Genomic DNA, 24,608 nt, shown 5'->3' with positions numbered 1-24,608 from the left:
GACGGTGGTCCCCAGGGAGGACGAGTAGAATGCTGGGGCCTGGGTGACTTAACTGAGGCAAGAGGTAGGTTGTACAGGGGAGGTGGAAGGCCACAGATTTGGAGGGAGGGCCATTTCCAGCACTGGTAGTGTGCTTGGCATCGGCAGAGATGGGCAAGGAAAGTGACACCAAACCCCTGGAGCCTGGTGCTCCGTTGCCAGGGAAGGGAGGGCTGGTGAAGGTGCCTGGGCCGGAGGGGGCAAACCGGAGGTAAAGGGCGTTCCGGTGTCTGGAGTGGCATCTAGGACAGTCACCAGGCAGAAAGACAGCACACGCTTGCCTTCTGGTTCCTAGGGAATCCTTTGAATACTTGCTTCCAAACCTCAGAGGCACTGGGCGCCCCGTGTCTAACCTCAGACTTAGGAACCTAAGCACAGAGACCCTGACCACATAGGCACAGGCTAAGGTAGTCTTAACCCAGAAGACAGATTTGTACCAATTATCCCCAGAAGAGGATTATATTCTCCAAGTTCTGGTTTGTGTGTATTTGTGTGTGTGTATGTATGTATATACATATATATATACACAGACACACATGTTTGTGTGAGATGGCATATGCATGGGAGAGACAGAACTCCATATGTGTGTGTGAGATACTGCATGTACCGTGTGTGTGTGTGTGTGTGTGTGTGTGTGTGTGTGTGTGTGTGCGCGTGTGTATGTATATACATATATATATACACAGACACACATGTTTGTGTGAGATGGCATATGCATGGGAGAGACAGAACTCCATATGTGTGTGTGAGATACTGCATGTACCGTGTGTGTGTGTGTGTGTGTGTGTGTGTGTGTGTGTGTGTGTGACGGCATATGCATGGGAGAGACGTTGTTAGAACTCCATATGTGCGTGTGAGATACCGTCTGTGTGCACGTACCGTCTGTGTGTGTGTGTGTGTGTGTGTGTGTGTGTGTGTGTGTGTGTGTGTGTGTTTAAGAGGAGAAAACTAGTTCAGAGAGAGTCAGACCACCTCAGCAACAGTATGACTAGAGGGCCTCAGGCTGGCTGGGTGAGTCTCCAGTCCCCTGTGACTTGGTCACTGTGCCTGTGATCCCCACCCTCCATTTGCCTGCTTTCCCCCCATTTGTCTTCCCCAGCCCCATCCGCCCCTCCCCAGAAGGTGACGTGTGTGAGCACGAGCTCCACCACGGTCCGGGTAAGTTGGGTTCCACCGCCCGCCGAGAGCCGCAACGGCATTATCACCCAGTACTCCGTGGCCTATGAGGCAGTGGACGGCGAGGACCGTAAGCGGCATGTGGTGGATGGCATCAGCCGTGAGCATTCCAGCTGGGACCTGTTGGGCCTGGAGAAGTGGACGGAGTACCGGGTGTGGGTGCGGGCACACACGGATGTGGGCCCTGGCCCCGAGAGCAGCCCGGTGCTGGTGCGCACCGACGAGGACGGTAGGCTACATTGGGTAGCGTTGCCATGAGGCGGGTGGAAAGGGAGACACACTGCCTGGGGCTGCCTGCCAAGCACCCCAGGGTCTTCCCTCCACAGGACCTGACAGACTCATTTCCTATACTTAGCCTTAATGGTCTAAACTCTGGGGAGATGTAGTTGGTGGGTAGCCCGTGTCCAGGTCCTGGGTTCTGGGGCATCTCCAAGATAGAATTAAAAACCTTAAAGGGCTATGGCAAGAGAAACAGCTCCACCCAGTATGAGAGCCAGGATGGGAAGACGAGTGCAGAGTACTCAGTAGAGCCAGTGGGCTTTGGCTGAATGTTGACCATGTTGACCGATGGTGTGAGCCTGGGGACCTCGCCCGTGGCTGTTCCCCACATCCGCTTCCCCCACTAATAAGTATCCCTGCCAGAGGGGTTGACAGGGCTGACCCAAGGGAGCAAAGGTTTCTCATCAGATCAGCCAGCCAAAGAAACAGCAGTGGAACCTTTCCCAGGGCGTGGGTGCAGAGTCACGGCCCTAAAGTTAACTGTACGTACCCTGAGCCAGACTCAGTTCCCCCGGGGCTGACTTCCTTCTCTGCCTGGCCTCCAGTGCCCAGCGGGCCACCACGGAAGGTGGAAGTTGAGCCTCTGAATTCCACGGCTGTGCATGTCTCCTGGAAACTGCCTGTCCCCAACAAGCAGCATGGACAGATTCGTGGCTACCAGGTCACCTATGTGCGGCTGGAGAATGGTGAACCCCGAGGCCAACCCATCATCCAGGATGTCATGCTGGCCGAGGCTCAGGTATGTCATTGATGGCGCTGGGTGGCTAGGTAAAAAGTGACCAGTGTGTCACATTTACTCCCCAGAGCCCAGACTTGGTCCCTCCCCTGCCTGCCCTCAGAGGTGTCTGTGCATTTTATGGTCATATTGGAGCTGCCTTGGTCTGTCAGGGGGAGCTATTGAGATGAGGAGGTGAGGCCCAGGTGCCAGGGATACTTCTCCTTTGTGTTAGGATTGCTCAGGTTGTGCCAACCCTGCTGCCCGTCTCCACCTTGGTGGCGATCTTAGCCACCAGTGCTCCAAGGGCTATCTCCAAAGATCCCCAGGCTCCTTGCACTCTGCCCTGGCCTCAGCCTTGTGGTTTGCAGGAAGCACATTGGCTGTGGCTTTGAGCTGTGATGTCACCCCAGCAGTGCTGTTCTGAGTACCCTGTGTCACACAGCCGGAGGCAGACAGGGACTTGGAGAAGTTCGCTATCCTCTTTGGCCTCAAGCCAGTGGCTGAGGCAAGGCTGTGCAAATAATCACCTGAGTGATTGACCCCTGATGTTTATCTCCAAGCCTGAGCCTGCCTGCCAGCCCTTTCCTGTTGGATGCTTCTGTCTTCATGGGGGGTTCTCCCCCCTCCCCCAAGCTTTCAGTGAGGTCCCTCAAGTTTTCTGACCCCTGGCTTGCTGTGCCATCGAGGAGCATGAAGTGTTAGGAGGTTGTACATGTATATGGCCAAAATGAGGCCGCAAGTGGATGGCAGGACTCGGCCAGGAGGCCAAGTCTCTACCCTGGGAAAGGACTAATTGAGAATCGGAAAGCCTCTCTTGTCTGCCTGAGTCTCTCCATCCAACAAGAAGAACTTAGATTCCCTCCCTGCCCATCGTAAACGCAGCGTCCTGCAGGCCGTGCTGAGGGATGGACTCCCACATAGACAAACAGCCTTCCTGCCTTTGGCTGGGCTCCACCCTCTGAGCCAAAATACTTCTTTGCCTGGAGGGTGCCCTCTTTCTCCACCCAACCTGCCTCTGCTGAGGGACCCAGGGGTGGGGGCAGTGGGTGTGTTCACCAGCCGGCATTCCTGGGGCAGGTTGAGGGCTCCTCACAAAGTCTCAGCAGACACACCCGCCCAGAAACATCCAGAGAATGACTCGCTCCGGCCCCTCCTATCCTAGGAGTCTGGCGCCACAGCTGCAGCCACTGGGGTTCCAGGAAAAGTCACTTCATGGACTTTTGTGTGTTGGTCCCCAGCAGTTTGAAGGGGGTTGGGCAGTAAGATCATGGACATTGTCCCCATATTTGTGTCCTTTGTGAGTAATGTACCCAAGCGGACTCCAGTGAGACCATGGAAGACAAGGCCTGCCCTTGCAGCCTCCTGTCCCCCGAGACTGGGTCGTCCTGCCTGGGGCCATTGGGAGACCAGATGGAGCACTTATCCATCCTGGCCCCAGGGCATAGATGTCCCTTGTGTGACTCTAGGCAAGGACATCCTAGCCTGCCCTTCTCCACCTAATAGAACCATCTGTGCAGCCCAGGGCCCCAGTAGGATCAGAAGGAAACATGTGATAGGCACCCCGACTTTTCCGTGTATAGCCCAGCCTGCCTCCCCTGCGCTCCTTCCGAATGAGACTGGCCAGTCCCCGCTTCCTTTTGTTCCTTTCTCGTGGTTTTTCTCCCACGTTCTCCTCCTCTTTCCTTCCCTCCTCTCCCTCCACCTCCAGCCTCTTCCTTGTCCTTCCCACCGCTCTCCATTCTGTTCCAACCCTGTCTTCTCCCTTATCACTGCCTCATAGGAGAGGCTGCATGTGGTAGCTCCACACCAGGGCCTGCCTTGGAAAGCCCAGGTCTCCCCTCAAGTAAGGAAACCTAAATAGAACTGCTAGTCTCCGCCCACTCTGCAAAGTAAATACGATCTTTAGGGGAATCTTTATAGCCTTTCCCATATTCTGCCTCAAAGACTTGGCCACAGCTTGCCAGGACAGCTGGTGCTCGGCCACTCCAGCACCAGGCCAGTGGACAGAGGCCAGGCCAGCTCCTTGAGGGTGGTCTGCCTGGAGGGCTCCAAGCAGGGCCTGTCCTTCACTGGCCAACCCCTATCTCCAAAACCACAGGGACCTTGGGTTGGAGGCCTCAGTCCATTCACCTCCCTACTAGCCTACCTAGGCACACTGGTGTTAGAATTTACCACTGCCGGCCATGAAACTAGTTTTCCTGCTTGACTCCAGGTACCTGTAGAATGGAATTCAGGAGTGTGAGGTCTCCCTGTGGCTGTGGGGTAATGCCCAGGCTCCAAGCTGGCTACTTGGCAGCCTTTATAATCTTGCTTGCAAGCCTGGCTCTTGGCCTGCTCCAGCCATCATCCTAGCACTGTGTTCTGGCACACTCCTCAGAGTGTCCCCTCAGCTCAGGTGACTCTTAATTTGATGTTTCAGTTGAGGTATTGAGGGTGGGGAAAATAAATAAATAAGGCTGGACGGCCCTAGCACGGTGTGCACAGATGAGGACTTGGGGCACACCAGGGTGTGTAGTCACCCCTTAGTGTCTTCCGTCGGCGTGAGCTGACACCGTGCGTGTCTCCCTGCCCTGGTGAGGCCTGGCCCACACAGCGATGCAGGGACTGTGTCGAGTGGGGAGTGGTCCGGGCTGTCCTCTCAGTGGGCACTTCAGAGCTGCCCGTCAGTCCTCCGTGGGCCAGGTGCTCTCCAAGTCAAAACCCTTCACCATCTTGTCTCCCTTTCTTTCCCTCTCCCGTGGTCAGTGGAGACCAGAGGAGTCCGAGGACTATGTAAGTAACAGGTGTGCGAGCACGGGAAAGACTGGGTCAGGCTGGGCTCATGGGACACTCCCCCTCTCCCAGCCTGTGTCGCCAAGATCCACAGGGCACCAGCCACATCCAGAGAAAATTGGCGTGTAGACATGAGCACCAGGCTGAGCAGTGATTGGCGTTTCCTCTAATCCGTACTCCTCGCCTGTCGAGCAGCAATTTGAGGCCAATGTTCACAATCGACCAGGACCTGGCCCCTGCTCTGGCCAGACAGGGATGGAGTTAAATCCAATCCTGATCATTAGGCCTTATTGATCCCTGGAGTGAAAAATCACCTGCTCAGGCCCAGGCTGGGAGAAGCACTGGGAGCCCAGGTCCTGGAAGACCCTCCAGCTTGGGCAGGCAGGGCCCTGCAAAGGGTTGTTGGCATCTGCAGTTGGCTCCACCTGAGGCTTAGAGCTGGAGGGATACCAGGGCTGGTGCTGGCAGCCCATTCCTGCTCCACGTTGGTACCCCGCCCTCCCTTCTTCCTCCTCTTCTGTGTGGCGTGGCTTGGTCTCCTATGGTGTTTCTCCCTGTGTCCGGAAATGATGCCTTTGCTGGATGGGTGTGTGGGTAGGATCCGCCAAGGCAGAAGGAAATGGAGTGGCTGACTTCTCAGGCATCAGTGGAAACGGGAATGTGTTCCCGGGGATGGGGAGTTCTGTGTCCTGTATTTACTTCTCCCACTCCTCTGTGGTCTCAGGAGGGACTGGGTATCACCGTCACTGAACTAGGTGGGATCCCCCCTAACTTACAGTGTTGTGCCTTGGCCCTCTCCTCTACCCTGCGAGCTCTCTCCCTCTGTGTGTGTGTTTGTGTTGGTGTCTATCAGTAGCCTTGTACCTGCTATTTCAGGAGGGACTGTAGTCTGTAGTCTGTGCATGTGCGTGCCAGGAGGCATGCAAGGTGCTGGGTGCGTGCAAGGCTCTGTCCTGGCGTGTGTGTGTGTGTGGGGGGGACCTCATAAGGTGTCACTCACAGCACAATGGAGTGAAAGAGACAGTGTGGCCCTTTGTTCTCCTCCGAAAGGAAGAATGAGCTGTCTGCCCCAGGCATGGGGCTTCTGGGCTGGGTGGCATGCTCCTAGCCCACATCCCACCTGTCTGTCCTGCCTCCAGCGGAGTCAAGATTTGTGCAGCTCCACCTCCCAAGGCCTTGGTCCTGTGTACCTGGGGGCACCCTGGGCTACAGTCTTCAGGTGACTGATAGTCTAGCCTCTTCTCACACAGTGTGATGGGACCTGCCCTTCCCCCCTTCTCCTTCAGGAAACCACCATCAGTGGCCTCACCCCTGAGACCACCTACTCCATTACTGTCGCTGCCTACACCACCAAGGGGGATGGTGCCCGAAGCAAGCCCAAAGTGGTTACTACAGCAGGGGCAGGTGAGTTAGGGGGTCGGGGACCAAGCTGGGTGGGCGGCAGGGAGGGCGGCACCAGAGCGCAGTGCGTGCTGTTCAGTCCCAGGCCGGCCCACCATGATGGTCAGCACCACGGCCATGCACACGGCGCTGCTGCAGTGGCACCCGCCCAAGGAGCTGCCCGGAGAGCTGCTGGGCTACCGTCTCCAGTACCGTCGGGCTGACGAGGCACGGCCCAACACCATAGATTTTGGCAAGGATGACCAGCATTTTACAGTCACCGGTCTGCACAAAGGGGCTACCTACATCTTCCGGCTCGCTGCCAAGAACCGGGCTGGCCCAGGTGAAGAGTTTGAGAAAGAGATCACGACCCCCGAGGATGTGCCCAGTGGCTTCCCTCAGAACCTTCGAGTGACGGGGTTGACCACGTCTACTACGGAACTGGCCTGGGACCCGCCGGTGCTGGCAGAGAGGAACGGGCGCATCACCAACTATACTGTGGTCTACCGTGACATCAACAGTCAGCACGAGCTGCAGAATGTCACTGACGATACCCGCCTCACACTGTCCGGCCTCACACCTGACACCACGTACGACATCAAGGTCCGTGCACATACCAGCAAAGGCGCCGGCCCACTCAGCCCCAGCATCCAGTCCCGGACCATGCCCGTGGAGCAAGGTGTGTTCTGCGGTCATGGCAGTGCCCGCCCAAGCGTGACTGCTCCTAGGGACCTGTGCTGTCCTTGACCCACTGACCTCTCGCAGCTGACCCACCAGCCTCTGCTGTGTGACTCTTCAGTCTCTCACGATCGCTAACCTCTCATGAACAGGCACCACATCCTTGGGTGTGTGGCCCTGACCTCTGCTGTCCTTGACCTACTGACCTATGCTGCGTGACCTTCCCGTCTCTTGTGACCTTGAGCCACTGACCTCTTTCCGCTCTTGCCGCCATTCTGGGGTGGGCAGCTTACTGTACTTTGGTTTGTGGCACTAACCTTTTGTGGTCTAACCTACTGACTTCCAGAGGCCATGCTCTGATATGTGGCCACATGCTTCTCATGCCCACAACCCACCGATCCCTGGCTACTCTGATCTGGTGTCTGAGCTCAGGCTTTGGCCCATGCTCTTGGAGATCTGGCCACACGTGCTGCGGCCCCCCTGCCAGTCCAGTGCTCACGGTGGAAGACCCTGGGTTAGCAGCTGGACTCTGTGAAGCTGACTCGGGGTACTCGGTTGTCACCCCCAGTCCTCTCCTCGCTCCCTCTGCCCCTGCTCCTCTGAGCTTTAGCTGTAGTCGCAGTCTCTGGCCCACTCCCCCCACCCCAGCTAGCCCCAGAGCTGACTCCCTCTCATGCCTCCACAGTGTTTGCCAAGAATTTCCGTGTGGCGGCCGCAATGAAGACATCGGTGCTGCTCAGTTGGGAGGTCCCCGACTCTTATAAGTCAGCTGTACCCTTCAAGGTGGGTAAGGACCACTGCTGACCTAGACCAGGACACCACATCGGCACCACCGTGTGATCCCAGGGCACACGGACATGAGTCTTGTCAACTGGGTCCTTGTGGTGCGGCCACTGTGCCCCGTTGACATAGGATGGGGTCGTCCCCCAGAGGCCTTAGCTGCTCTCTCTCTTCCTCCACAGATTCTGTACAATGGGCAGAGTGTGGAGGTGGATGGGCACTCGATGAGGAAGCTGATTGCAGACTTGCAACCCAATACGGAATACTCGTTTGTGCTGATGAACCGCGGCAGCAGCGCCGGGGGCCTGCAGCACCTGGTGTCCATCCGCACTGCCCCAGACCTCCTGCCGCACAAGCCTCTGCCTGCCTCGGCCTTTATCGAGGATGGCCGCTTCTCCCTCTCCATGCCTCAAGTCCAGGACCCCTCACTAGTCCGGTGTGCAGAAGAGGCCAGAGGCTGGTGTGGAGCGGGATGGTAGCCACTGGCCTTGGAGGTTCTGATCGCTGCCCTGTCTACACAGGTGGTTCTACATTGTCGTGGTGCCCATTGACCGTGTGGGCGGGAACTTGCTGGCACCAAGATGGAACACACCGGAGGAGCTGGAGCTGGACGAGGTACCTAGGGAAGGATCAGCACTGAGGGCAGCCCCATGGGATTGGCAGTGGCTGCCAGCCAGGCCCTCTCTGGGGAGAGGGACTCTGGGAGGAACACCCCCCCCCCCCCAGGAGTTTTTTGAGAACTCCAGGAGGGCTTACAGAGATTTCCCTGGAGGTGTTTGGTTAGAATCCCATGGTATAGGAATCAGTGGAGACATCTCTGCGGCTCTAAGAGCGTCCTGAGCCCTATGGACCTCAGAGAGGCCTGTGGTGTAGAGCAGTCCATGCAGGACTGATAGGCTCCAGGACACATGAAATAATCGCCTGTTTCCTGAAGTCGCTTCCAGGCCCGCAGTGGTCCCTGAGGGAGAGGGAACCCCTATATCAGCCTTGGGAGCTGATGTCCCAGGGTACGGCCCCAGGGTCAGTATGTTCCCGGGCCATGCGTGACTCTCTGCTCCGCTCTGCCAGCTTCTGGAGGCCATCGAGCAGGGTGGGGAGGAACAGCGGAGGCGCCGGCGCCAGGCAGAGCGGCTGAAGCCATACGTGGCAGCTCAAGTGGATGAGCTCCCCGACACCTTCACCCTGGGGGACAAGAAGAGCTACCGGGGTTTCTACAACCGGCCCCTGTCTCCGGACCTGAGTTACCAGTGCTTTGTGCTCGCGGCCCTCAAGGAACCCACGGACCAGGTTGGCCTGAGCTGGCATGGTTCTCAGAACCCTGTGACCCCCTAGGAGACCTCAGGTCTGCATTATCCCTGAGACTCCAGCAATCTTAGGACTAGGACAACCCTGAGGACCAAGACCTATGCTAGGTATCCCATGGCACTAGGCCTCGGGACCTAGAAGACCGCATGTACCTTGGCTTCAGTAACCCAGTCCTGCTGACCTGCTACAAGTCAGTTCTGACAGGGTTTAGAGCCTGGGTCAGCCCAGTGTGTCCTAACCTCGGGGTCCTCTCTGGGTTTGATCGGTGAGGGTGGGGGGCTCTCGTGATGTGCTCACAGCCTGTGCTCTTGTTTCATTGGACCACAGAAGCGCTACGCCTCCAGCCCCTACTCAGATGAGATTGTGGTCCAAGTGACACCCGCCCAGCAGCAGGAGGAGCCCGAGATGCTGTGGGTGACAGGCCCCGTCCTGGCGGTCATTCTCATCATCCTTATTGTCATCGCCATCCTCCTCTTCAAGAGGTGAGTGCTGCGCCCGGCTCCCGGGACAGAGCCTGCCTCTTGCCTCTCAGGCACTCTCTGGTGTGGTATTAAGTCGGCCGTCCCAGCCTGGCCCCTGGGTGCAGTGGGAAGCCCGGATGGACAGAAACCGTGGTTCTGTGTGTGTGTGCACTTCTGTGCAGGTCCACCTCTATGAAGAAGGGCTGAGGTGAACCGTGTATGTCCCCAGGCATGTCCGTCTGTCTGTGTCTGCATGTGAGGCCTGTCTGTCTCCTTTCAGTCGCCACTGGTTCCTAGTCTCTGGTGTAAGCACTTTGCTTCTACTGGTTCCTGAGTGGTCCCCGGCCACCTCTCCTGCTCAGGCCCACAGAGGTCCAGACTGAGCTAAAGACCCACGTGCCGTGAGCATTTACATGGCAGATGTTTATTCAAAGTCGATTACACCCATCGCCGTCTCTGAACACTTCCTCTCTCGGGTAGCTGTAGCGCCTGTCCCTGGAGTGTCCCGTCCTCCCAGCTTCCAGCTGCTTCCAGGCATTGGACTTGGCCCTCCCCAATTTCTTTCTTTCTTTTTTTTTTTTTCCCTAAGTTTTCAGATAGGGTCTCACTCTGTAGCCTTGACTTCCCTAGAACTCAATGTGTAGACCAGGCTGGCTTCAAACTCACAGAGATCCACCTGCCTCTGTCTCTCAGGTGCTAGGATTAAAGGCGTGCACCACCACTGCCGGGCTGGGTAATGTAAGCTTTGGATGAACTGGACCTGTGGTTTAGACCTGGGATCCCAGCTACTCTGGGGACTGAGGTAGATGGATTCAGGGCTAATCTGGGTGATTTAGCTAGATCTTATCTCAAAACGGGGAGGGGGAGGCGGACTTTTTTTAAAGGTCTGGAGCTATAGCTCAATGTGGAGCGCCTGCCTTCCCATGTACAAACCCCAGGGTTTAATCCTCAGGACCACACACCTTTGAGCCTGACAGTTGAAATGCCACCGCATCGCCCTTGGCATCATTACACCAAGTAAACGTGGTTCCTTGGCCCTGGGTTCTTGCTCTGCAGCAGCCCCGCCCTCACCACCCAGTCCCTCCTCCTGTGGCAGCTGTCCCTCATCCTTCTTACTCACTTCCTGGCTCTGGGATTTAGAAACCTCTCTGGCCCCTGGTCCCAACTTCATACAGCCGTTCCTCAGTCCCAGAATGCCCCACTGGATATGTGCCGGGCCTACAGTGCTTATGCTGAGTCCCAGCAACCAACTGTGCTGTTCCATGTGTGACATGTCCCCTGGTGGAGGTGCCACCCCCTGTGCCCTGTCATCACTCTGCCCTCGTCTGGACCCCAGGCTCCTTCCTGGCACGTTCACTCCTTCCTCCCACGGTGGACAGACCTGTGGACAGGCACTCAGGAGTGTTCTCCACACCCACATCTCCCTGTCCCCACCTGGGTTCTAGTGTCCTTACGTAGAGGTACCATGTCAGGGTACCCCCTTTCCCTTGTCACGTGAGGGCTGAGTGCTCCGCAGAAACAATGACCGTTCCTTTCTTCTGTCCTTGCCTGTCTCTCGGGACCTAGTAAACAAGAAAGGTAGGAGTCGCTGTTCCTTCTCTTTACACGCCTCCCCCTCTACTCATCCCTGTGCACCCCTCGGGCTGGCAGGGAGGGGTGGAGCTCTGACCGGTACCCTCCCAGCCTGTGGCTTTCTTTAATCAGCAAGCTGTCTGGCCAGCACCGTTGGCTCCCTGGTTTGGGATGAGCCCTCGTTGGCATGGGGGGCAGGCTCTGTTCCGCTCCTGTTAGTCCAACTCTGTACCTTCCGCAGAAGATGCTCCTCCCTGGGGCCTGTGCACGCTGCAGCCTTCACTGCTTCCCTGAGTCCACAGAGCTCTCCAGAGCCCTCCCTAGGCCCCCATTTCTCCAACCCAGTTCCTACCAGAGACCGTCTCTCTACGCTCTGCCGGGCAGCAGGGAAAGGTGTCCCGACGCACACATGCGCAGGCGCGTTCCCAGTTCTCCCCAGACGCTCCTGGGCAGGGACTGCGGCGGGCCCCAGGGTAGTCTGCCTCTGACCCTGTCCCTTCAGATGGGCAAGTTGAGGCCAGAGAGAGAGGAGGACTCAGTCTGGCTAGGGCCTTTCCTGCCCCTCCCCTGCTGCTCTGGGCATTACCCTGATGCCCTGAGAGCCAGGCAGCGGGGACCCAGTCCCTCGTAATGTTTGTGTATTTATGTGTCGTTGCATGTTTTTTCCTGGTGGCTTCTGCTGCCTCCGCTGTGGTAGTCGTAAGGACAGCGGCCACTGGCCAGTGGTGACCTGCCTCCTGTCCGGAGGAACCCCGGCCTCTATGACATCCTTCCCCCCTGCACTGCTCCCTCCCTCTGGCCACTCCACCCCCGCTGCCCCCCTGCCCCATCCCTGCCCACCCTGCGTTCTCTCATGTTGACACCGCTCTGCCCCTGGCGCACGCCCAGAGGTCCCAGGGTGAGGTGGGGTGGTGAGAAGACAGCTGTGGCCGTGGGGGCTGCCCGTGCTCCAGGTTTTCACTACAGAAGCTCCCCTTGCTTCCCCAGGAAGAGAACACACTCCCCGTCGTCCAAGGATGAGCAGTCGATTGGCCTGAAGGACTCGCTTCTGGCTCACTCCTCCGACCCTGTGGAGATGCGAAGGCTCAACTACCAGACCCCAGGTAGGCTGACCTTGACCTCTTGCCCCCAGCTCTGTCCCGCGGGCCATAGGGCTCTCCACAAATTGACCTTAGTGCATGCTTATCTCTTGCTGCTTCTCTCCTTTTTTGTTTTTGTTCCCTGTGGATTGACATTACTGGGGCTTCCTAGCCAACAGGTGGGCAGGCACTCTGGGTGAGACTTCTTGAGACAACAAAGGTCCCTGTGTGTCTCCAGTCTCTGAATGTGAACTCTGAGGAGCCTTTGGAGCCCACATCTCTGCAACACACACACACACACACACACACACACACACACACACACACACACACACTCACACACCAGGCTATGTTAGAGGTGAGAAGCTGTAGCAGGAAGCGTGGTAGATGAGGGGCTCATACCTGACCCTTCCTGAAGGCTGTTTCAGGTTTACTGTGTAAGGATGTGGTGCCCAGCTCCAGATTCAGGGCCTGTCTCTACACGCCGGCCGCTCTTGTGCTTCCAACTGTTCCATCCACCTGAAATACCACTCCTTCCCTACACCCCAGAGACCTCAGCCCATCAAGATGTCTTTCAGAGAGCTGGGATTGCCTCAGTGACAGTCTCTAGCTGAGCCCAGGATCCGTCTCGTCCATCCCCGTCCTTGTATTTATTGTGCAGTAGATTCTCACTGGATCCTGTGAACCACACAACAATGGAGCGAATGAGTGCACTCATGTGTGCACACAGAGGGTTTGTGTATGTGTGAACTAGTTATCGCTGCACATCAAATTACCCCTCAACTCAGAGGCTTAAGTCAACAGTGATTATGTATTCTCTCTCACAGTTTTTATGAGTCAGGAATTCAGACAGGGCCTGGCAGGATCAGTGCCTATTCCAGAATGTCCGGCCCTCAGCCGGAAGACTTGAAAGCTGGGACCTAGAATCATTTAAAGTAGAGCTGGCAGATTACGGCCTGGAGCCAGATACGGCCCACCGCCTGCTCTTGTAAATAAAGTTTTCTGTCACACCACTACACCCAGTCATTTCTGGGGACATTTGCACTACTGGGGTCAATTTACAAATAGAAGGTGGAAGAGGTCCTGGAGGCAAGCCTAAAATACTTTCTCTACCCTTTTGTAGTGGACATTTGCCAACCCCTGGGTGATTTGTTCAGGTGGTAGGTAGTTGATGAGCTAGCCTCTTTGTGTAGCCTGGGCTTCCTCACAGCATGGTGACTGAGTTCCAAAGACATGTCTTGAAAGAGTATGCCCTGTAGCCCTAGCAGGCTCTTGTAACCAGTGACTGAATCTGTGAGGAATGCAGGCACCAGGGTAGTGTGCCTGGAGAGCAGAGGAGTCTGCTCTGAGGATGCCAAGCCTTGTGGGCAACATCCAGGAAGTTGGCTTGGAGGTGGCTCTGAGCGGAAGCAGTGTGTACATCGAGTTAGAACCCGTAGTATTTCTGCAGCCTTGGAGTATTATACCAGGGGTAGCCGGGACTAGGCCGAAGTCTCCCTGACCAGCAGGCTGAGCAGCTGAGACTTCATCCTGAGCGGCCTGGGACTTGTTGAAGGTCTTCCTCAGGGGAGCAGCAGGGCTGCTGTGGAAACACATCTGACTGCTTGTGTGGGGAGTGGACTGATGGGGAGGAAAGCGGAACAAGGCACTTAAGCGATAGGGAAGTGGCCCGGGGGACAGAGGCTCAAGCTGAAGGTGGCTAAGGCAGACGGGTTTCAGCTTGAGCCCACAAAGATGGTTCTGTGGCTGCTGTGGTGCAGTAGGCTTGTGGGTCTGGACCTTCGTGCTGACCTCAGCAGTGAAGCCATCGGTGAGTTGGTGCCAAGGTTCACGCAGTGGTCAAAGCCCAGAATGGACAGCCTCGCCGAGGATGGGTAGACAGGGAAAAAGGAACCCACGGAGGCAGGATGCTGTAGTGTTGGGAGAGAAGGTATGCAGGGGTGCCAGGCAGGACAGGGCCCTGTCTGGTCTCGGGTGCTAGGGTAGTGTGATACTGAGAAGGGAGGGCCAGTAGCTTTCCTGAGGGAGACCTTGGGTTGTAGGACCCAGCAGAAGTATTTCCGTAGATTGAGGAGCAGCAAAGGTTCAGAGCCTGTTCTAATGTCAGTGTGTGCAGGATGCCATGGGTACATGACATCCTGGACAAGGGAAGGCTGTGAACATAAGAGGTGTTTCATTTCCAGTGTGGAGACCATCCGAGAATAGCCACGGTCGGATTTTGAGGGGCTGAGGGCTGGATTGGACTGGGTATCTGGTGATAGAGCCTCAAGAGGTCACTCTGCTCCTCAAGAGGTCACTCTGCTCGGGCCTGTGGTGTGGGGAAGCACTCACCCCTGCAGTGGGACGGCTGTGTTACTGGAAGACAAGGGGGCTCGTAATGGGACCTACCCCGTACTCCCCGGGCCATCTGTGTCCCTTCCTCTTGCCCTTCACCCACAGCCCCTGCAGTGTCCCACTGCAGACCCAGGGGACCCGAAAAGGGTCCCTGAGCTCTGCTCCCTCCCCATTGTTTTCTTGGTTTGTTTTCTCTGCAGGTTCCAGTGCCCCCAGTTGCCCGAATATCTCAAGTTAGTTTTCAAAGTTCCCATGTTTGGGGACACTTTGGCTTCAGTGTCTGTCTCCGCTCTCCTGCTCTCTCATCTGCCCCACAATCCTCCCTCCTTCCCTCTCCCCTCCCTCCCCCTCCCTTCCCTCTCTCCCCTCCCTCCCCCTCCCTTCCTCTCCCTCCCCCTCCCTTTCCTCTCTCCTCTTCCTCCCCTCCCCCTCCCTTTCCTCTCTCCCCTCCCTCCCCTCCCCTGCCCACCTTGCTTCCCCAATCTCTTCTCTTCCCACCCTGCCTCCTGGCCCCTCTAGTCTCTGTCCGCCTCCATTCTGGTGCCCCTGCGTCCCTTCTCTCCCTACTTCCGTGTCCCTGCCATTGTCCTGGTCCTCCATGACCATTGTGTCCGCGCACTCGGGTGCCTGGGATGACAGGGTCACCCAGTCTCCCGGGGTGACTGGCATTGATGAGGGGTGGGGGTCTGCCTGAGACAGGGGTGGTGAGCGCCCGGCTCCAGCCTGTCTACTGCGCACACTTCCTGACCGTCTTGGGGGAGGGAGATCCGCCAGGCAGAGCGACCTGTTGTCCCTGTGTGCAGCCCCAGATCACCTGGACCTGCTTCCATGTGCTCACCGTACACGCACCACCACCCCCCTCTGGCTTCCCCGGCCACTGTGTGTTCCCCCATCCCTGTCGCCGCATGTGCTGATGTCTCTCCATGCCACCAGTGCCGACTACTCCATGATCACACGTGTTCACATACATGCCTTGGGCTGTCTCTGCCGCCCTGTCCGGAACTCACACTGATTCTACCTGTGTGTGTGCTCCGCTTCCCCCAGGTATGCGAGACCACCCGCCCATTCCCATCACCGACCTGGCAGACAACATTGAGCGCCTCAAAGCCAACGATGGGCTCAAGTTCTCCCAGGAGTATGAGGTGAGGCACCTGCCACCCCCACCGTGCGGCCCCGGTATCCCTGTCAGTTTTTGCCTTGTTCTGGGTCCCAGCCCGGGCTAGGAAGAATGTAGGCTTTCCTGGAATATCCGTTGGGGGAGGCGGGGGTCAGTAACAAAGTTCAGCTAGAGAGCTTGCCTCATTAGGTGTTAGGCCCAGCCCACGGGCTCACTACAGCCCTCTGGTGGTCACCCCCAGGAATGCTTCAGAAGGCTCTGCAAGGTGACCAGGCAAATGTCCCCAGGCCAGCAGAGCCAGACATTGATCTTAGTAACTAGCCACAATAGCTAGTCTCTAACAAGAGTAGGTCAGCACTGACCAGTCACTGGGCATCATCCTCTTGCTTGCTTCCCCATGGCCCAGGGAAATGGTCCTGAGTCTTTCTGACGTACTGAGAAGCAGGACTCAGACCGGGGGGTGAGTTACCCAGAGTCAAACAGTGGAGGAATAGTGGAGCCAAGATCCCAACCTGGACCTGTCCTGTGCCCGGCCTCATGACCATACCATCCACACCTCAGGCTTGGAGAAGGGTTACTGAGTCCCCATGGTGGCCACTGCCGGTAAAGGGCAGGAAGGCTATCCTCAGCCTGGCTTCTGTCCGTGTTACCAAGCTGCCGACCCACCTGTGATTGTGTGTGCACGCAGGAAATGCACATAGGTGGGGAGTCAGGAAGCCCTCCAAGGGTTCACCTCACTGGCCATGGCTTGTGTGCTAGGAGCTCGGATTTCAGGGTCAGTGAGCTTCTACACCCCCTCCCTCACCCCGCCCCATCCCACCCACACAGCTCTTTGTCAGGGAGGGTCTCCGGCCATCCAGGCAGGGGCTTCATAAGAAAGGGAGTGAGGAGGAGGTGCCCACTTTCCTGGGGAAGCAGGTGGAGATGGCTTTCTGATGCGGCTACCGCTCTTTCTCCAGCTTAGCATGGGCCTCGGAAGATGATTGATGGATAAATGATGGATGAGTTGGTTCAGCTAGACCCAGGAGTTGGCTCTTTAAGTCAGGTGTCCACTCTGAGTTATGTTTAGGAGATACATCCCTGGGTACTGGAATTGCCCTTCTAAAGGCCATGGGCCAGGTAGATCCCAAGGGCAATAGGCCAGGCTTCCAAAGGAGAAAATAGAGCTTGGCAGGTAGATGGATGAGCATCTCGCTTCACAGCAACTGTGTCCACCGTAGAGTGCCCACTGACTCTGCCCTGCTGCGGCCCTGCTGCAGTGCCAGTGTGTAAGCTAGGCATCCTGCATTCAGCTTGGCTTCTAGCCAAGAAGCCCTTTCTTGTTTTTCACCAATATTCATCCTTGTCTCCTGTCCCACACCTACCCATCCTTCCAATGACACTCTGCCCATTTTGGCTCCCAGGGCCACCTACTGCCCATTCCTCTTACCTGAGCTTTCTTTTCTTTTCTCTCTCTCTCTCTCTCTCTCTCTCTCTCTCTCTCTCTCTCTCTCTCTCTCTCCCTCCCTCCCTCCCTCCCTCCCTCCCTCCCTCCCTCCCTCCCTCTGTCTCTCTTTCTTTCTTTCTTTCTTTCTTTCTTTCTTTCTTAATATGCATTAGTACAAGAGTGTCAGATGCCCTGGCACTGGAGTTACAGACAGTGAGCTGCCATGTGGATGCTAGGAATTGAATCCTGGTCCTCTGGAAGAGCAGCCAGTGCTTTTAACCCCTGAGCCGTCTCTCCAGCCCCCTGAGCTTTCTTTAAAAGACCTTGTTTGTCCTAGAAGCTTTCCCTGACTGCCCAAATCCATCATGGACTCTCCCGTAACTCTCCTTCACAGTCTGTTAGGCATTTGCCACACTGTTGCTATAGCATCTTAACTGTGCCAACCCCTGTGCTGGATGCTGGGTACAGCGACAAATGGCCTTGGGACATAGGCACTGAGAAACACGGGCAGACAGGTAATCAATGCTGACCGTGCGATTCTGACAATATGCACCGAAAGTATGTGCAGCACGCATGGCGGTGGGTGTGTCCAGGGGTGGAGTCTCACAGAAGCGGTAAGCCAGTCTCCTTGGAGAATAATGAGGCTGGGACCCAAATGGAGGAGACTTTGTGCTATGGGTGTCGATTCTGTCCATCTGCCAAATAAGGATCATAACCAAGCCTGGCTTGAGAAAGAGATGCGGAAATGTATGTGGCTGCTTAGAACAATGCTGGACACACCCTGAGTTCCCACAGAGATGTAGCTGTTAGCAGTTTTGTGCCCTGAGCCAGTCAAGAGCATGGGAGGCTTTTAAGCAGGAAATTGATACCCAGGTCTGCGTTTCTTTTTTTGAAGGGCTGTTCTTGATGAAGGACAGAGTGGGTTGGAGTAGGGCAAGAGAAGAGGTGGGGGGGTGCCAAGCAGAGCGGGTGCCTCGCTGAGGGCAGTGGCCACAGGTTGTGGATAGCAGAGGAAGGGAATATGGGGATGTGGTAAGCTGTGGGAGGCGCCTTGGAGAATTTCGAGGTGGGCTGCAGACGTTGGCCAGGCTTCCTGGGTAAGTGGGTGATGCTGCTGTCCACCGAAGGGGAGTCTCAGAGCAGAGCCTGCTTAGAAAGGAAACTGATGCACTGGCCTTTGAAAGAGCTGAGGTAGCCGTAAGACTTGTGCATGGAGATGTCTGGGGGTGCAGCTCTGGCATCTGAACATAAAAATCCTATGGAGGGGGCGGCTTGGGGGCGGGGCTCAGTCAGGGAAGTAGGTCCTGATCAACCCTCAGAACCCATGCAAGCATGGCAGGTATGAATGTGTAAAATGTGCACTTGTAGTCCCAGTGTGGGGAAGTAGAGTCAGAGCATCCATGGTACTCACTGGCTAGCCAGCCTGGCCTAGTTGGTAAGCTGTAGGGCCACTGAGAGATCCTAGTTCAAAGAAAGTGGAGGCTGTTACTAAGTGTGGAAGAGAGCTGGGCAGCATGGTGCGTGGATCTGGAACCGGGGGCAGTTGCCAGCGGGTCCCAGGTGGCTGCAATGGCTTTCATCGTGTCGGCTCATTTCATAGTAGGGTGCAGGGGCCTGTCCCACGCCCCACCCCATCCTCAACCACTCTGCCTGACAAGGGGATCTGGTGTGAAGTTGAGGCCTCAGTTTGCCGCTTTCTGGACTTGGGATGTGTCGGCTCTGCGACTGGGGACTAGAGGGGTGACTCCGCTGCAGCCGCACCGTAGGTAGGCCTCCTCCGACTGGTCCTCACCTCCCTGTTTCTTCTGTTTCTGGCAGTCCATTGACCCTGGACAGCAGTTCACGTGGGAGAACTCCAACTCGGAGGTGAACAAGCCCAAGAACCGCTATGCCAACGTCATCGCCTATGACCATTCTCGAGTCCTGCTCACCTCCATTGATGGTGAGCACGGGGCAGCTTGCTCTCTTGCCCGCCTTGCTCTGAGGGACAGTGGGCTGGCCCGGGGCTCCCGGGTGAATGCTCTCGAATGCCCTGCCGTCTGTCTGTAGGTGTTCCTGGGAGTGATTACATCAACGCCAACTACATCGATGGCTACCGCAAGCAGAATGCCTACATCGCCACTCAGGGCCCGCTGCCCGAGACCATGGGCGACTTCTGGCGGATGGTGTGGGAGCAGCGAACCGCCACAGTGGTCATGATGACCAGGCTGGAGGAGAAATCCCGGGTGAGGGAGTGGGTGGGAAGTGACTCCGGGATGCTGGGTACCACCACCTCCTGTGAAATTTTTCCAGGGATTCCAAGGGCGATGGTTGTCCTGGAGTATCGTCTCATTCCCTAGATGCTGGGGAACGGCGGCGATGTAGTGTAGCGTGGTTCCCAGGTGTTTCTGGGTTCCCGGGATGTTAATATGTTTCACCAAATGCTGTCTGTCATTTTCTGGAATGTTCATGTGTCCCCAGTTTCTGGCGTGTTCCTGGGGTGTTCACATGTTCCCCAGATGCCAGAGTGTTCCTGGGGCATTCACACATCTAAGTTAATTAGTGGAAGGAGCTGCTGATGTCTGCTTTTGCCCTCCGAAGCATTGACTGGAACATAAAATTTACAGAGCTTGAAAATGGGGCATAAACATTATGGGTAAATTTGGCAGAAAATGTGCCTGGTGCTATCCGGTGTTGAATAAATAATTTTCAATTATGGTCCCTCCTTCAACCAGCGAGGGCAGGGGTGGGGGCTTAGTGTGATGTGGCTTGGCGAGGAAGAAAGGGCGGAGTGAGTTCAGGGCTGGGCCCTCTGTAGCCAGGGGAGCTGGACTTTTCACTCTGCTCCTGCCAGCCTTTGGGCATCCTATAACACGGTCATCTCTGCCCTACCCCTGTCCTGCCCATCCCCCTCCAGGTGAAGTGTGATCAGTATTGGCCAGCCCGGGGCACTGAGACCTATGGCCTCATTCAGGTGACGCTGGTGGACACCGTGGAGCTGGCCACATACACCATGCGCACCTTCGCACTCCATAAGGTATGGCCCCGGGTGCCCTGGCACTCATCCGCCGCTTAGATTGCAGGGGTGGTGGCCTGAGTGTGAGGGGCTGGGCAGGGCCTGGGGGACCTGAGGGTGGTGGGTCTGGGTCTGGCCCCTTCCCTGGGTCTGTGGCAAGCAAACCCCAAGCCGCCTCAACTCTGTTGACTCTGTCCCCCCCCCAGAGTGGCTCCAGTGAGAAGCGTGAGCTGCGTCAGTTCCAGTTCATGGCTTGGCCGGACCACGGGGTGCCCGAGTACCCGACTCCCATCTTGGCCTTCCTGAGACGCGTCAAAGCCTGCAACCCACTAGACGCAGGGCCCATGGTGGTGCACTGCAGGTGAGAGGGTACTGAGCCGCCGGTGGGGTGGGGCGGGGCGGGCGACAGAGACCGCCGCCCCAAGCCGCTCCCTTGTCCTCAGTGCTGGTGTGGGCCGCACGGGCTGCTTCATTGTCATCGACGCCATGCTGGAGCGGATGAAGCACGAGAAGACGGTTGACATCTATGGCCACGTGACGTGCATGCGCTCACAAAGGAACTACATGGTGCAGACCGAGGACCAGTACGTGTTCATCCACGAGGCGCTGCTGGAGGCCGCCATGTGCGGACACACCGAGGTGCCTGCTCGCAGCCTCTATGCCCACATCCAGAAGCTAGGCCAAGTGCCTCCTGGGGAGAGTGTGACTGCCATGGAGCTCGAGTTCAAGGTGGGACTCCAGTGGGGGCCGCTTGACTCCAGGGTCCTGGGCTGGGTCCCGGGAAGGCCTCTGGGCCGGAAGCCAGGCCTGACAAAACCCTCTGTCTTCACAGTTACTGGCCAACTCCAAGGCCCACACATCTCGCTTCATTAGTGCCAACCTGCCTTGCAACAAGTTCAAAAACCGCCTGGTGAATATCATGCCCTATGAGCTGACCCGAGTGTGTCTGCAGCCCATCCGTGGTGTGGAAGGCTCGGACTACATCAATGCCAGCTTTCTGGATGGCTACAGGTCCGAATCCTCCTCCCTGCCCCACCATGCCTTGGGGTACCGTGGTCTGCTTCCGGTTGTGGGGAGTAGGGGCTGGCCCAGAACAGTGAGCTGGATACCCAAGTGTGGGCCTCCTAGAGGAGGGCTGCTCCGTGAGCGGGGTCCTCAGGATCTAGGCAGTGTCGGGACGGGTGTGGCCGCAGCACCTCCCGCATGTCAAGTCTTGTGTCCCCCAGACAGCAGAAGGCCTACATAGCGACGCAGGGACCTCTGGCCGAGAGCACGGAGGACTTCTGGCGCATGCTGTGGGAGCATAATTCCACCATCATCGTCATGCTGACCAAGCTTCGGGAGATGGGCAGGGTGAGCCCACCCCTCCCCCTAGGGCCCCTCTCATACCAGGGAGGACGTCAGCCACCACTGGGAAGGGCGCTCCTTCTGTGAAACTCTGCTCTCATACCCCAGCTCCCCATCAGTATAGCCTTGGGCTCTCTTACCAACACCCGAGGCCTCCTGTCCCGAAGTCCTCGGAAGCCTGGCCCTCTCTTTGCCGGCCTTCCCACCTAACCACGGGGGTTGCCCGGTGTTCTCTCCACAGGAGAAGTGTCACCAGTACTGGCCAGCGGAGCGCTCCGCTCGCTATCAGTACTTTGTTGTTGATCCAATGGCTGAGTACAACATGCCCCAGTATATCCTCCGTGAATTCAAGGTCACAGATGCCCGGGTGAGTGAGTGTTGGCCGGAGAAAATGCACGCAGGCGTGCACCTCACACTACCTGAGCATGTGGGTGGAGTCCTTGGGAGTGCATCCCTGGGTTGTTCTGCTCCTGGCCTAGAGGGCCTACTGCCTACAGTCCAGACCTTAATGCTGGCCCCTGACCGTCTCTCCCAGGATGGGCAGTCGAGGACAATCCGACAGTTCCAGTTTACAGACTGGCCAGAGCAAGGAGTGCCCAAAACGGGTGAAGGCTTCATCGACTTCATCGGGCAGGTGCACAAGACGAAGGAGCAGTTTGGACAGGACGGGCCCATCACAGTGCATTGCAGGTGGGGTGGTCCCCCCGTAGGGCCAGGGCTGGAGGGTGGTCCTGAAGGCCTGGGCAGCCCCCCTTCTTCTGAGGGGGCCAGGACTCCTGACGCCGCCCTTCTCTGAGCAGTGCTGGCGTGGGCCGCACCGGAGTGTTCATCACTCTGAGCATCGCCCTGGAGCGCATGCGGTACGAGGGTGTGGTTGACATGTTCCAGACCGTGAAGACCCTCCGCACACAGCGCCCTGCAATGGTGCAGACAGAGGTATGCAGACCAGGGTGTGGGACCCAAGGGTCTGTCTCCCCGCAGCACCCCTCCAGCCCTCAGCTGCGCCTGCAGCCGGCCCACGTGCATTTGTTCATGCTGCAGCCAGCCGTGTGGCCTAACTTGTCCTGCCTGACCTGCAGGGGGGAGGAGAGTGAGCTGTGTTCAGTCAGTAGCCCCGTCCCGCGCTCTGGTGTCATACTGCCTTCTGGGGCAGGGTTGGACAGAGCAGTTCCGTAGCCACCGGCTGCAGCTTGAGTACGCTCCCCTCCGTCCGCACTGACCGCCCAGCCCCCTTGTCTTCGCAGGACCAATACCAGCTGTGCTACCGTGCGGCCCTGGAATACCTCGGCAGCTTTGACCACTATGCAACGTAACCGCTGCCCCCCTCTCCTCCGCTGCTCCCCTGAGGGGCTCCGGGGGGAGACCCAGCTCCTCTGAGCCATACCGACCATCGTCCAGCCCTCCTGCACGGACGCTGTTGCCCGCAGAGCACAGCCCACTGGGATCACAGCATTTCGGGAACATCGCCACACCAGTCAGAGAGCCCGGGACACCTGGGCGGAGTAGGCGGACTGGCAGCCTGGCTCGGGGCCCTCGTCCACCGGGCCCAAGTGGAGCCCCCGCTTCAAGCTCTCTGTTCAGCTCATGCTTCTCATGGGGTGGGGGAGGGGCAAAGCCTCCACTTTTTAATACATTAGGCGGGGTAGACTGAGGGATCCTAGCCTCCTCCCTCCAACTTTCCTTTTGCAAATCTGTCACTGCAGATGGGCTGCTGTGGGAGTTGGGGCTTATTTTGATTTCCTTTTTGAGTTCACGTTGGATCCTTTCTTGTACGACTTAACGCTGGAGGGTGGCACTACGCCTTCCTTCCTTGTGCGGAGCTAGGGCCCTAGGGTCAGCTGTGGCCTTGGAGGCAGCACCACGCCGGCCTCCAGCCTTTCAGAGATCCTATTCCAGCCAAATGCAGGGAAACACATTTTCTGTTGTTGTTTTGTTTTAGGTTTTGTTTTTCCTCGAGAGCCTTTTTTTAGGCCCCACAGACAGTGGTGGGCGGGGAGGCGATAGGAACCACATCCCCAGTGTGCATTTAACATTCATAGCCCACAGCCACAGACGCGTCTGGGGGAGCCTGGCAAGCCTTCCCCATCACCATTGTGTTTGCAGAGGTTCAAAAAACAAAAATTTAGAAAACCACAAAAATAAATTTTTTTTAAAAAAAAAAAGAAAGATTCATCCCCTGGCCTCTACTTCAAATCCCGAAGTGGGAGGCAACTCAATGTGCCTGGGGCTCGCCATGGGCCCACAGAGTCTCGCTATCATCCCCAGCATTGCAGTGTGGCAGGTGTTTGTAGGCTGTGGGTTCTGGCCACCTCGGTACGTGAATGGCACAGGTGAGGGCTCGTGCCACGCCCCACACACCTCAGGGCCAAGCGGGGGCGTGGCTGGCCCTCCAGGTCTAGGCCAGTGGGCCTGGTAGCACATGTCTGTCCTCAGCAGGGGCCAGATGATTTCTCTCCTGGTTTGCAGCTGTCTTCAGATCCCGCAAGACTCGCTCCTTTTCCACTCCAAGTTGCCCTCGTAAACCAATGTGGCAAGACTACTGGACTTGTATCCATGGTACTATACTCGGTCTTATTATCTCAGCTTGCTGAGGGGCAGGGAGAGGGCCTCTTCCTCTGGGCAGCACTATCTAGATAGGTAAGTGGGGGCGGGGAAGGGTGCATAGCTGTTGTAGCCTAGGGACTCTTGACGCAGACGTCCCCAGATCTAGCTAGGCTAAGTGGAGATCAACAATCCAGGGTTGGTGGTGTTGGATGAAACATTCATTTTTACCTTGTGGATGCTAGTGCTGTAGAAGTTCACTGTTGTACACAGTCTGTTTTCTATTTGTTAAGAAAAACTACAGCATCATTGCATACTTCTTGATGGTAATAAATTTGAATAATCAGATTTCTTACACACCGGGCCTCTGCCTCAGCTCCTTCTGACTTAGTGTGTGGTGTCTAACTTGGTGGCTTGGGTGGGTTCTGAGAGGACAACGTGGCCATCCTGAATGCTTGTGACAGAGGCTCCTGCCATGGCTACCTGAATGGAAGACCGAACCACTGAGGGCTAGCCTGAGCTGCAGCTGGGAAGAGCGCCCAGGGCCCTCATGACCTTTGTCCCTTGCCCATGTGATGCTGTGTATCGCCAAATGGAGGCTGTGAAGCC

General features: G+C 57.0%; 1 protein-coding gene across 20 annotated transcripts in view; it reads left to right on the top strand.

The window, feature by feature from the left end:
- The window catches only part of Ptprf (protein tyrosine phosphatase receptor type F), an 85,125-nt gene extending 60,769 nt beyond the window's left edge, over positions 1 to 24,356 (top strand). For 3 of the 20 annotated variants that reach the window (XM_015987602.3, XM_015987601.3, XM_076564898.1), the window contains 24 exons: positions 1,139 to 1,444; positions 2,040 to 2,233; positions 4,958 to 4,984; positions 6,271 to 6,388; positions 6,465 to 7,043; positions 7,728 to 7,825; positions 8,005 to 8,258; positions 8,344 to 8,437; positions 8,891 to 9,109; positions 9,455 to 9,609; positions 12,148 to 12,263; positions 14,774 to 14,806; positions 15,618 to 15,715; positions 18,935 to 19,058; positions 19,166 to 19,341; positions 20,013 to 20,132; positions 20,318 to 20,472; positions 20,555 to 20,840; positions 20,944 to 21,122; positions 21,338 to 21,464; positions 21,700 to 21,825; positions 21,994 to 22,148; positions 22,259 to 22,394; positions 22,703 to 24,356. In XM_015987602.3, the coding sequence (XP_015843088.3) occupies positions 1,139 to 1,444; positions 2,040 to 2,233; positions 4,958 to 4,984; positions 6,271 to 6,388; positions 6,465 to 7,043; positions 7,728 to 7,825; positions 8,005 to 8,258; positions 8,344 to 8,437; positions 8,891 to 9,109; positions 9,455 to 9,609; positions 12,148 to 12,263; positions 14,774 to 14,806; positions 15,618 to 15,715; positions 18,935 to 19,058; positions 19,166 to 19,341; positions 20,013 to 20,132; positions 20,318 to 20,472; positions 20,555 to 20,840; positions 20,944 to 21,122; positions 21,338 to 21,464; positions 21,700 to 21,825; positions 21,994 to 22,148; positions 22,259 to 22,394; positions 22,703 to 22,771 (3,944 nt within the window). In that variant the 3' untranslated portion in view covers positions 22,772 to 24,356. The remainder of the gene's footprint in view (positions 1 to 1,138; positions 1,445 to 2,039; positions 2,234 to 4,957; positions 4,985 to 6,270; positions 6,389 to 6,464; positions 7,044 to 7,727; positions 7,826 to 8,004; positions 8,259 to 8,343; positions 8,438 to 8,890; positions 9,110 to 9,454; positions 9,610 to 12,147; positions 12,264 to 14,773; positions 14,807 to 15,617; positions 15,716 to 18,934; positions 19,059 to 19,165; positions 19,342 to 20,012; positions 20,133 to 20,317; positions 20,473 to 20,554; positions 20,841 to 20,943; positions 21,123 to 21,337; positions 21,465 to 21,699; positions 21,826 to 21,993; positions 22,149 to 22,258; positions 22,395 to 22,702) is intronic. The other 17 variants (XM_076564897.1, XM_076564896.1, XM_076564899.1 and 14 more) reach the window with 10 other exon arrangements.
- The last annotated feature ends 252 nt before the right edge of the window (positions 24,357 to 24,608 follow it).

This window comes from Peromyscus maniculatus, chromosome 2 (assembly GCF_049852395.1).
Source record: "Peromyscus maniculatus bairdii isolate BWxNUB_F1_BW_parent chromosome 2, HU_Pman_BW_mat_3.1, whole genome shotgun sequence".
Lineage (NCBI taxonomy): Eukaryota > Metazoa > Chordata > Mammalia > Rodentia > Cricetidae > Peromyscus > Peromyscus maniculatus.
Note: the sequence above shows the minus strand (reverse complement) of the source record. Positions and strands in the feature narration are given on the sequence as shown.